General features: G+C 42.6%; 1 protein-coding gene across 2 annotated transcripts; it reads left to right on the forward strand.

Moving 5' to 3' along the window:
• The first annotated feature begins 186 nt into the window (after window positions 1-186).
• Window positions 187-12418, forward strand: zbtb34 (zinc finger and BTB domain containing 34). 2 transcript variants are annotated; one of them, XM_012866279.3, is made up of 2 exons: window positions 187-532; window positions 9698-12418. In XM_012866279.3, the coding sequence occupies exons 1-2, from the start codon at window positions 506-508 to the stop codon at window positions 11270-11272; spliced, it is 1602 nt and encodes a 533-aa protein (XP_012721733.1). In that variant the 5' UTR covers window positions 187-505; the 3' UTR covers window positions 11273-12418. The 2 variants fall into 2 exon arrangements, with proteins under 2 accessions (XP_012721733.1, XP_012721734.1); XM_012866280.3 differs by having other exon boundaries at window positions 188-450.
• The last annotated feature ends 249 nt before the right edge of the window (window positions 12419-12667 follow it).

The raw sequence follows: 12667 nt of genomic DNA on the forward strand, positions 1-12667 counted from the left end.
TAAAATGGTCGCAGTGGTTAAATATTAACTTTTCCCGCTTAATGTCGTGGTTTAAATAAGTAAAAGTAGACTGCAGAGTGTAATAATCGTGTCATAAAACATTAAATTCATATGATAAATAACTTTAAGAAGCAGGAGCCTATAGCTACTCTATATTCATTATCTGTACGCGCACGTCCACCCCCCACCCCAGCCCCGTCATACATGAAGAACATAATATGTCACCATACAACACTGACACAAGCAAGGGAGGGGCCGCTCTGCTGCAACATACATTAGATAGAATGAATGCAACGAGCCTAAAGAAGACTTCCTGTTGATGCAAAAATTGCAGCAGCAACTGCCTGACACATCTGGACTTGGAAAAAAAAAAGGGGGGGGAGGCCTGGCTGTAGTGTTAGCGAGCTGCTGAGGGGAATGGACAGCATCTAAATGCCAACCTGCAAGACGGTGAGTGTGGTGGACTTCGTCTTTGGCATGGACTGGTGACCGTAGTGCGTTTCTAATGTCGGCACGTCGGTTCCCTTTGAGCGTAAGTAATGGGGAAATAATTACCTACGCTAGCTGCTATCCACTAGCTAGCATTAGCTTGTAGTTAAAGCTAGGCGCTGAAGCGAAAGTGGCTAGCGAGCTACGGCTAAATGTTAGCATGAGCTACATAGCACTGTGGCTGTGTTACATTACAGCCGACATAGTTTTCCTCGGCGTTCGACGTTGTAACTTGGTTTTTAAGTCCTAAGAGGTTGACAGCCATTTTTATAGTAGCGATTTAGAGCTCCCGGCCTATCCTTAAACAATTAAAAGGGGAATATCCCGTTTAGGCAGTTTATTTCTCCATAAAACTTGACTATGGGCTAGCCAGTGTAGCTAGTTAGTCGGTGCTTATTTGCTGGTTAGTTAGCGGGTCGTGCAGCCCAGTGAGACGGTGTAAAGTTAAGCAACTTTAGGTTTACTTTCAACCAAAGACAGGAGTGGGATATCATGGGTACTGGAATTTAAAATAAGCTCGGTGCGGTGTGAAGCTAGCGCCACCGTTAGCTGCTCTGCTATTTAGAGCCCCCCTCCCTCCTCCTCCTCCTCCTCCGCCCGGTTCCCCCTCATCATTGCCTACCATACATTAAAGTTTGAAGCTTCTCCTATTTGCTTCTTATGCGTATCGGCAGACGGCCCATATAAGGTAGATAGATAAGGTGTGCTTTTAGGCTTGCGCGGATTTGCTTGAGCTTGTAAATATTAATCAACGCAATGGCAAATGAGAAAAAGTGAGTTTTCATATGTGCCGTGAAGTGAAGGGGTTTTGATTAACACCCCTGTTCCAATATGGCATCACGAGTGATTTTTATTTAATTTTTTTTTGTTTTATCCCATGTGTCAGAAACAGGTCTGGATGTCCTTTGGGTGTGAGTTTGGGTGCCAGATATGAGAGCACACATTGTTACATTTTGTTCTAAGAAAGTGAGATATGGCAGGAAGGGACAAAGTGCAGGGATGTGGCAAACGCACATTACTTTTCAGTAAACCTGGTTCACCGAAGGCGGTGTTCACCACTATGCCTGACCAGCATCTGTTCTTCCATTTGGTTAAGTTCAATATATCCATCGAAGAGTGTGTTTTTTCCTTGGCATTTGCAGCCGTAGCCAAACCCATTTAAGCAAAGACATATGCCGGCTTACATTGTTGCTGCCAAACTAGTTGCAGTGTTTACAAGTGCTTTGTGGGCTATTGAACCCACACATTCTTTTTGTTATTAGAGCGCTGTTTTTATGTGGGGAGCAGTTAAAACTGTATTGATTGTTGTTATATTTCTGCGTTATTCATTTATGTTGTTGTGCAACAATACGTTTGGCTTGGCCGTGAATAATTTAATACGTGCTAAAGGCAATTATTAACAAAGGCAGTCATCTTAATCAAAATGACTAAGTTAGGGCACCCCTTGGTTAGCAGAAAAAATGATAGCCATAAAAGCTCTCACTCTGTTAGTTATTGTTTTATGAAAACCTGCCCGACGAGGTGTGGTGTTATGGAACAATAGACGAAGGAGCGAATTTGTGCGCTGGCGTTCTCAAGCAGCAAGGACTGCACATGTAGAAAGAGTGAACATAAACAGCTTCTTTCCAAAAACAAGAATTTATTCACAAGATTCTCCAGCTTCCAGTTAAATTACTTAAGTCAACAAAAAATTTAACTAAGCTACTAAGTGAAATTAAAAAGAGTAAGCAAAACTAAAACTACAGAAAAAGAAAGTGAAATCACAGTGTGAATATGGGTTAAGCTTTAAAACTAAGAACAACAATTTGTGTTCAAACAACCAGTTCACAATGTAAACAGAAGGGGAATAGTATATTTTCTTCATAAAAAGATGTATTAAAAAAAATGCTGAATTAGACGTTAATAACGTTTTGTTCTTAATGTTGTCGATTAGCTCTCAGTGAACGATTTTTCAATGGAGCTAACGCTACCATGATGGCGTTTATGGACTCTTGCAAGATGGCCGTCTGCACGGCAGGTGTGGTGATGTCACGTCCGGGTTAGCGGGTCAGCTAACCCAGAAGATATTAGCTTTAGCTGGGGTAACGGAAGCACAATTTAGCACGCCGACATATTTTATGCAGTTAACTGAGATGAGAGGATTGAAAAACACAGATAAAACGGAGCATGCTCCTGTTATGAAACCATCAGTGGAAAAAAATCAGTGTTGCTTTTTTTGTTTTAAAACTTAAAATGTTCACTGGGTAGGGTTAGAGTTTAAAGCAGCACCTTGGATGTTTTGACCCAAGTATTAGCCTAATTTGATCTATGTTAAATGAGTGTTTTGGGTCAATATAAAGCACTGCTTTATATAGTATCAATGCTCTGTGCAGCCCGCGCGTCTCAAAAACTCGCCTATGTAACTTCAGAGGGTCGGATCAGTCGCTGAATGTGTCATGTGACCTAAAGTGCCGCTTTAGGTCACATGACACATTCTAGGTTACAGCAGTCTGAGTAACAACAAAACAAAACAGGTAGGACACTTACCAGATCAGACATATGTTTGGTTCTGTGATGTAAGATTGAATCTAGAGCGGTGAATGTGGCCTTGTTTTTAGTAAGTCCATTAATTTTTAGTCTGCTGAGACTGAGAAAGTGCTCTGCTTTCAGTTACCAATACTATATATATATATATATATATATATATATATATATATATATATATATATATATATATATATATATATATATAAAACACATTACTGTGTTTTATATAGCTACACATTACTGTTTCATTCCAACGCTGCTAAAAGAGGACTACAATAAAAGTTATTGTGCATCTAGAGATTTCCAGCATCTGAGCAACAAAAGGTCACTTTACTTGCTTTGACTTATGTTTTAAGGATGTTTCATAAATTCCTAATACCCGACTGAAACTTTAGTCGGTCCACTCAGGTCATTAATGCTTTGAGTTAAAAGTTAATGTAGTGGGATGGTTTTTAACTTTTTTGTGTTTATCATTGCGCAATGCACATTAAATTCAGTGTAAAGTGTTTATTTGAGACGTTTGTCTATCAAATTTCGAAAATGTATCCATCTATACGTTAAGGCTGGGCGATAAATCAAACTTAGCAATACATTTTAATTTTCAACTCCTGAAGATTATTATTATTATTATTTATTTTTTTCTTTTACTCAGGCATTCTCCTGGGGTTCCCTGAAACTTTGCACTATATCAGTCCTGAAAGGGGAAATTGTTTTGGTAATAGCGTGCAATGTTGAATATATGTTTAAGAAAATATATTGTCAAAATACTCCAAAGAGGAAACCTTTTTAGCCTAAGACGAGGCACTTTAATTTATTCATTTACTTATTTTGTTAAGGTGGAGTGAAGTTACACAAGTGAACTAAGCCTGTTCTTAGATGTGTAATACAACTAGCAGCAAACATTTGATTATATTTTTGTTATTTGCTATTGCAGGGCCTACCATTTTGTTTTTATGATGATGTTTTAAAGTTGCACTTTGAATTCAGGTCAACTCCTAGATTAGAATATGGAAATAAAAGTAAGTTTTTAAAAATAATTTCAGTAATTTGTTTTTATGAAACAAAAGGGTAGAAAATCGATTAATCGGATTTGGTAAAAAAAAAACTAAAAAAAAAAACCTAGATTTTATTTTCAAGCCATGTCGCCCTACTATCTGTATAATAGTTCTGATGATGGTTTTTGGCTCAAGTTCTCTGACATCCTAATTTTTCTTGCCTTGTTAACATGTAATTAGTCTGAAATGAAAAATGAGCCTGATGTATTCCCAACAAATCCAATCAGAGAACCCACCCACAAGACTCCGTATGAGATCTTCATCGCTGCACGCTGATCTCCCGCTACAGAAGGCTTGTTTCTTCTCCAGGATGTGTGTTATTTTCACTTCAGCAAAGTTATGCACACCTCACTGTCCCCTAGGCCTCTCAGTCTGTTCTATTTTTATACGGGAGCTTTACTATCTGTTTTAAATTGTTCTTCATTCTGTGCTTGTTAAGCAGTTTTGTCCCATGTCTTGTGTGGCCCACAAACTGTTTTTCAAAGTAGGCAAATGCTGCCTGCTGATGTTGAAGAAAGCATAAACTGCTGGCCTGCTGACGGTTTTTCCGCTCTACTGGAATGAAAAACGTTTTAATATATCTGTGTGCACCTACATAGCAGCAGCATCCAGCTCGTTATCTGGCAAGAAAGATGAGCTTTATTAGCTTAGCTCAGATGGTTGTGTTTTTTTGTATGGATCCTGTACATTTCAGCTACTTACCATACATTCTCATGCAGAAAGTTCTGTGCAGAAAAGTTTTTACCAGTTATAATTATGTATTTATTTATTTGATCGCTTGTCAATAATTTTGCATTAGACCAGTGTCAGTGTCACCTCTGGTAGCATGAGGCGATACCTGAACCCAACCGAGGCTGCACAGGCAGTCCATCTTCACCAGGACGGTCCATCCACATGTCACGTTGCCAGAAGGTTTGCTGTGTCTCCCAGCTTAGTCTCAAGAACACGGAGGAGATTCCAGGAGACGGGCAGCTACTCTAGAAGAGCTGATGGGTTAAGAAGGTCCTTAACCCATCAGTAGGACCGGTGTCTGATCTTTTGTGCAAGGAGGCAGAGAATGACTACAGAGAGAACTCCAGCAGGCCACTGCCTTGAAAGTCTCTGACCAAACCCATTAGGAGCAGTCTTCATGAGAGTGGCCTGAGGGCCCGGCACCATGGAGCTTGACTGGCTTTTACCAGAGGACAGTAGAGTTGGTCCGGTTGGGGCTGGCCCCCCGTTCTTGTCCCAGATGAGAGCATGTTCCCATGAGCTCATGTGACGGGCATGAAAGGGTTTGGGGGGAAAGCTGTAGTGAACGTCACGCCGCCTGCAGCTTTGTTCGGCATGATCGGTTTGCCGGTGGGTCAGTGCTGGTCTGGTGGAGCATATCCATGGAGGAACGCACAGATGTACAGGATAAGTGACGGCACCCTGACTGCCGTTAAGTCTGAGATGAAATCTTCAGACCCATTGCTAGACCCTTCGCTGGTGCAGCGGGTCCTGGGTTGCTCCCGGTGCGTGATAATGCTCGCCCTCATGTGACAAGAGCATGCAGGCAGTTCCTGGAGGATGAAGGAGTTGATACCAGTGAGTGGCCTTTATGCTCCCCTGACCTAAATCCAATGGAACGTGTCTGGGACATCGTGTTTAGGTCCATCCGGCGCCTCCAGGTTGCACCTCAGACAGTTTAGGAACTCGGTGATGCCCTGGCCAGGATCAGGGCAGAGTAACCCCAAGACACCACCCATCCATAAGAAGGTGGTCAGGCATGTATACAAGTATATTTGACCCATACAAAGTACTGAGCGCCATTTTGAGTTGCTGCAATGACATTTGAGAAAATTGGACTAGCATCTGCTCTGCAATTCAGGATTAGCCCCTCGTGGGTTGGTCAGTCTCATCAAATGTTGCGGCATCCTGTTCCAAACTAATTCCCCACTCTGTATCAGTATAGATGTCTAGCAGGATTTATTTTTCCAGTTGAGATCTAAGTGTAACTTAGTTTTTTTTTTTTTTTTTTTTTTTTTTGGCTGTACTGCTGCCTTGTTTTTCTGATGCCAAGAATAGGTTGGTTGGACGGATCTTTTGGAAAGATTTCTTAGCAAGCTTTCGCAACGGGAGAAAGTGTTTACATCCCCAGTGTGCTGACTTTACTCACTTTGCAGAGGATAGTGCTGAGTAGCCAGCAAGGGTCAGGAGAGGAAGATGCGGGGCAGTCAAGGAGATGGAGAGCATTTAAAGCCACACAACTGTCTCTCCTTAAAGGGATAGTTCAGACCGTTTTTAAGTCAGGTACTGGTAAAACTCAATTGCAATTTATAACTCTCTTGTAGCATCTTCATTTAATATAAATCCAGATTAGTTGGTTTAGCTGGAGCCTGAAGCTAATTGCTAGTACTGGGTGTTTATTTACACATTTTATGAACCTTTAAACCTTTAATCCTATACACACTGGGTGGCTATTTACCAGTTATTGTAAACATAGGAAATGGTGGCAGGAGGTGGTGCACCGATGATCTTCCTGTTAGAAACACTTACTGAGAACAGAACAACGTACACATTTCCTACAATGGTCCAACGGGCAGAAATATTAAGTTGTTTGGGTGAATTATATTTTATCAATGTGTACATTGCCCTTCTTTTCTGCCCTGTGGTTAATGATTTGCCAATGGAATAATAATTTTGCACTTAAAATAGGAACAATTCATCTCAATCATCTTATTTCAAGTGCAGTATGTCTAATTATCTTATTTTAGGGGTCAAAATACTCATTCCATTGGCAGATAATCTTATTTACCTGCTCAAATCAAGGATAAATACACAAATTTTAAGAACATTTTACTTATTTTTAGATCTGTTTTTGCAGTGTATGACACAGTACCAATGAAACAGCTCTCGGTTTCTAAAAGGTTGGTAATCCTGATCTAGAGAAAGAAATCTAGAGATTTTTGTTCGCGTTTTTAAGATGTACCTTAAATGTTACATCCAAACCTTTTACCTAGTGCCTAAATTCAACGTGTGGCTTTTTAGAACATGTAGTTATCGCACGTTTGCAATCACCACACGAGTTCTTCCTGGTTTGTCGTAGATGGGTTTTCTCTGCAAGACTTCTCAAGAACAGTTGGTGCGTGCCTACCTTCCGAGCAAAACCAGATTTTCTTCTTTCGCTGCCAAACGTTATATGTACACTATACCTTACAGCCGGCTCCAGTGACTGTTAACGTTTCACTACAGTCACAGGTGGGTAGACTTTGTACAGTCATTTGCGTAACATTTATCTACTGGCACATCAATTTCATTTTAAGGTGTGACTATGCACCCAGCAGTTTTCCTTTTGCCCCAACAACTCTGTTTAAAGTTTTACAACATGATCATAATGCAATTTTAGGAATACTATTATGATCCTTTGCCTAAAAATGTCTTGATCCCTGTTCAGCTGGCAAATTAGCCCTGGCCTGTTGTGTTATAGGCTTCATTAGACCACAGAAGGTATGCTATGGAATCTCAGGGTTTCCCCAAGAAAACTGGCTAAGCCTGGTAGGTGCCGCTAGGGTGGCCCACCGTGTTTTTTGTTAAGAAATGGTTAAAGTTGACAGGAAATTTGGAAATATGACTATTTACGTATGTGTTATAGGGTTGTGAAATGCTAGTCATTATTATCTTGAAAGACAGCCCAACGACAGTAACCAAACAGATCCGTGCTCCTCCCTCCATTACTCCTTCGTTTAATTGTAAAGGCACTGGAGGCGAAGCCAGACTGAAACTGGTAGAGCAAAAAAAACAAAAAGTAGGAACCCGTATCAATGAACCCTACTGTTATGGGCAATCACTAAAGAAATGATGATGAGTAATGACCAGAAACACAGAAAGTCCCTCGGTAGTAAAATTAGTTTGTATCATCAGGAAATTGACAGGCACATTAAAACACACTGTGGTACATTAAAGATAAGTAATTATAATAGAATAGGATACTTGTATGACTAATAGCGGAAAACTTCCATGAAAGACATTAACTTTTATAATATTAGTGTTATCTGATCTATTGTTTTACAACAAAATGATTTATTTTTATAAAGGGCTGAGGTATGGAGGGCCAGAACTGACAGAATTAACAATAAAAGGGGAAATATGTAGGACTGGGTAACGATTCTAATTTCAAGAATCTATTTGATTCCGATTGTCAAGATTTGGAATTGATTCTTTTCGATTCAGTTCAATCTGATCTCAATTTGGTTTGCTGGTATTAAAAACATTATTTAGCCGTTACCTGAATTTCATGACTGTGTGGTTTATCTAACATATTGATACTAGTATCATATTTACATTCAACAGCAAATTAATAAAGCAATGATGGCTAATGGCGACTGTAAGGACCAAACCCTTTTCATTATTGTTGAGACAATTGCTTTCACAAGCATGCTGTGGGGCAGAACATCCAAACAGAGCCAGGGTAGAAAACAGACACCAGAGATATCTGCAGCTGCGTTTTCTATTCTATTAAATTCAATCCAAAAATACTTTATTAAACCAAAAGGGAGACTAAATTTGGACACCATCCTGGTTATTAAAAATATGACATTAAAAATTCCCCTCCCAGACTGGAGTGTGAAGGCTCCTGTGACGTATGTTGCGTCCATAAATTTGAAGGCCAAGTCAACACTGGAAACTTGTTGTGCTCCTCAAATCATTCCTGAATTCACTGATCTGCGGCTCTGCAGCCCCGTATCAACAAACTGGGAAGCACTGTGTGTTGGAGGTATAAAACGGTTAACGATATCAAGCTATACTTTGGATTTAAAATAATTAAAGGAAGTGACCAGAGTCCCTGCAATAGCGTAATGGAGCGCTGCAGCTGCCTCATCAGTTGCTGCACATTGCTGGTCAGCTGGTCGTAAGAGTGCGTGTATAAGTCTACATTTTCTGTTGCTAACAACAAACACAGGCATTTTAAAATATTTTTAGCCCGCAAAAAATAATCACGGTGTGAAAACTAACCTAACGCCACCTTATTACAGCAAAGCTGTTTTAAACTATAGTTGGTAGCTTTGATCACAAAGTCTGTTAAGCATCCGGCTGGACGAATGCTACCTGAGGCTAATATCTGCTTATACACGCAGAACGCAAACCGCAGAAAAGCAATGCAACAAGCATTTCAGAACAACTACTAATTTGTGTTGGTGTTTATTCTAAGTTTATTTCCTTTCGCTGAAAGCGCTTTCTGAAGCGCAGCATCTGAGAAGTTTTTATTGGGTCAGCCCATGTGCTGGAAAATGTCTTTATTTGTTTTTGGTATCAATAGTAAAATATCAATAGATATTACAGATTTGTGATTTTATTTGTGATTTTAAATGTCTGCAAATAGATCAGGTTCCATTTTTTACACATGTTCACACCATGTTATCATTAAACCATTTTCCCCCCCAAGGTTATGTGTGAGAATCTCAGACAAAGTTCAGCGCAAATTGTTCCCTTGTTTCCTAAGACATCCGTCCCACTCTTTTAATGATAATAAACAGTGAATTGGTGGTCATGATGTTTTGCCTGTCTGGATAGATTATTGCACATATGTACACACAGTTGAAATGCTGCAGTCTGTTGTGTGAAATATTAAAAAAAGACCATTGTGTTGTTTTTGTTTTTTTCAGGCTGTCGACAAACTGGAGAAGCATATCCAAGAAATGGACGACGGCAGCTACATCGAGTTTGATGTGCCGGAGTTCAGCAACACGGTTCTGACCCAGCTCAATGAGCTGCGGCTTCAGGGGAAGCTGTGCGACATCATCGTTCACATTCAGGGCCAGCCGTTTCGAGCTCACAAGGCCGTGCTGGCGGCCAGCTCACCCTACTTCCGTGACCACTCGGCCCTCAACACCATGAGCGGCCTTTCCATTTCAGTCATCAAAAGCCCCAAGGTGTTCGAACAGCTCCTTGCCTTCTGCTACACGGGTCACATGTCCCTCCAGCTCAAGGATATCATCAGTTTCCTCACAGCCGCCAGCTTTTTGCAGATGCAGGCAATCATCGACAAGTGCACCCAAATCCTGGAGAGCATCCATTCCAAGATCAGCCTCCCAGTCAGTGCTTGCAGCCCCGATAAAGACGGCTCCCAGATCAGTCATAATGGAATAAACGACAGCAACCTCTTCATAAACCCTACCCAGATCTCCCCCCCTTACTACCCCCGGCAGAGCCAGGGAGTCGGCGAGTCTCGGCCGGAGCAGGCGGCGAAGGGCCAGGGCCGCGCGCGGCAGCAGCAGCAGCAGCAGCAGCAGGACGAGGGCCAGTCGGATCGCGGCAGCAGCGACGGCGTGTCGGAGCACGACGTGGCCATGGAGGGCGACACCGAGCAGGTGGAGCTGATCGGCAAAGACGGCCAAGTCACAGACGTGCGCGTGAAGGTAGAGAAAAACGACAGGCCGTCTTACTCGGACAGCTCCTCGGCCGGCGACGACGGCTACCACACGGAGTTCGTGGACGGAGAGCAGATCGTGGCCGTCACCGTAGGCTCCTACGGCCCCGTCATCCAGCCGGCCACCTATTCTTACTCAGGGCTGTCCTCCTCCTTTGTCAACCTCAGCAACTCCAGTCCCTCCCGCTCCATCCTCAGCGGCTTCAGAGGCGGGCGGGCCAGATCGAAGCGCCCCATGGCTATCCCGGCGGGGGTGCTGAATCAGATGAAGGCCGTCTCGGACGACGGCGAGCCGGCGGCGGGGGCGGCGGGGCTGGAGAACGACGTGCGAGAGCGCAGCCTCCGCAGCCAGTGGTACCCGTACAACGAGCGGCTGATTTGCATCTACTGCGGAAAGAGCTTCAACCAGAAAGGGAGCCTGGACCGCCACATGCGTCTGCACATGGGAATCACCCCGTTCGTCTGTAAGTTCTGTGGCAAGAAGTACACGAGGAAAGACCAGCTGGAGTACCACATCCGTGGCCACACGGACAACAAGCCCTTCCACTGTCAGATCTGCGGGAAATGCTTCCCGTTTCAGGGCACCCTTAACCAACACCTGCGGAAGAAGCACATGGGCGCGTCGGAGGCCAGCAATCACACGGACTCCCCGGAGAGAACCGAGGATAGCTCAGGTCAAAAGGACCAGGGAGACGCCTCGGAGGGGATGGCCTACGAGGCGCAGTACGCCGAGGAGGCTCCAGCCAACGACGCGGAGGAGAGCTCCAAAGGCAGCCCAGAGGAGGCTCAGGCGTCGAGGTGTGATTTCTAAGGTCCTGCTTCAGGTTAAGGAAGCTTTAAGAAATGATTAGCTCCACTCAGTCTAAACCGACTCGCTCTTTTGGAACCCCTCTGCTCTGAACCTTTCTCGATCCAAGCGTTTCTGTCGGGTTTTTCCGTTCAGTCGACGCGGAGAAGGAGCGACAGAAAGAGGAGGCTTTATTCTAGAAATTCTTTCAAGCAAAGGGAGTCACAACGTACTATTTTCCGAGGTGGTCCCAATAATCACGACCTCCAGTCGATTGCTCTTTTTATCTTTCCATGTTTTATATATAAAAAGAAATATTTAGAGTTCTATAGGCATGTTGCAATAATTGATAATGTGAAAGCTCTGGTAAGATGCTTGTCATATCACCTTTTTACCCGACCTGTTTTTGCACATGTGGCCACTGGAGGTCACTTACTCACAAGGAATGATTTTTTTTCTGCCAGTGCAAAGCTTCGTGTGAAATATCCGTTTAATACCTCATGTTTTAACTACATACTCATAACAGACAGTATTTTAACTTAAATGAAACTCACCGGGTTCTACCTCATAGCCGAGAACCTATCCAGCACAGACGTGTTCACCGTTTCAAATCCGTTTTTAGCTTTCGTGTACAGTTTTATCTTCTTGCCAAACGCTGTAACACTTCTTATTTTTTACACAAAGCCTTGATACTTGGGTGGGAAATGTTCCTTGCTGATTGTATGGATTAGGGACTCGGTCCTTGTCAAATGTCTATGGTCAGCCAGGTTAAAATTATGATCAAGAAAGGTGCTATGTTAGGGAGTGCATTAAACGCTTACTTGTGTGCTTTTGGTAAAACGCTGCGGACAAATTAGGAGACTGGCCTCGTTGTGATTTCGAGCTGCGTTTTTATTTTCTGTCTGATTTCATCACACGTCACTACTGGAAGTCTCACTCGGTCGGTCCAGGTCTGGTTTTCAGATGCTGTCATCCATATGATGGGTGAATAATGTCCACCAAAAAAAAAAAAAAAAGTCACGTATACCTCTTCGCCCTGTAGGCTAATTTACAATGAATTAACGTGTGCGTTTGTTTTCTACAGAGGAAGGCTTCCAATGCGATACTCAGTATCTGACAGAGACGAGAGAAGTTGCTGTTAACTAAGCGCCGCTTAACAATATGCAAAAAGAATGAACAAAGGAATCTCAGCCATTGCCACGTGGTTTTTATTCCATCCTTTATTAAAAAAAGAAAAGAAAAAGAAGAAGCTCATTTGGGTTTTTTAGTTTTTGTTGTTCTGAACCCAATTAAGGGTGTGCTCCTCTGTGTCATTGATGTGGCATAGCTGAATTAGGGTTAAAAGATAAATGCTTTAAAAGGTGTTCAAAGTATTACTGCACTTTGCAGAGTTAGGTTTCAGCTTCGCGCTGCCCCAGT

This window comes from Fundulus heteroclitus, chromosome 12 (genome assembly GCF_011125445.2).
Source record: "Fundulus heteroclitus isolate FHET01 chromosome 12, MU-UCD_Fhet_4.1, whole genome shotgun sequence".
Classification (NCBI taxonomy): domain Eukaryota; kingdom Metazoa; phylum Chordata; class Actinopteri; order Cyprinodontiformes; family Fundulidae; genus Fundulus; species Fundulus heteroclitus.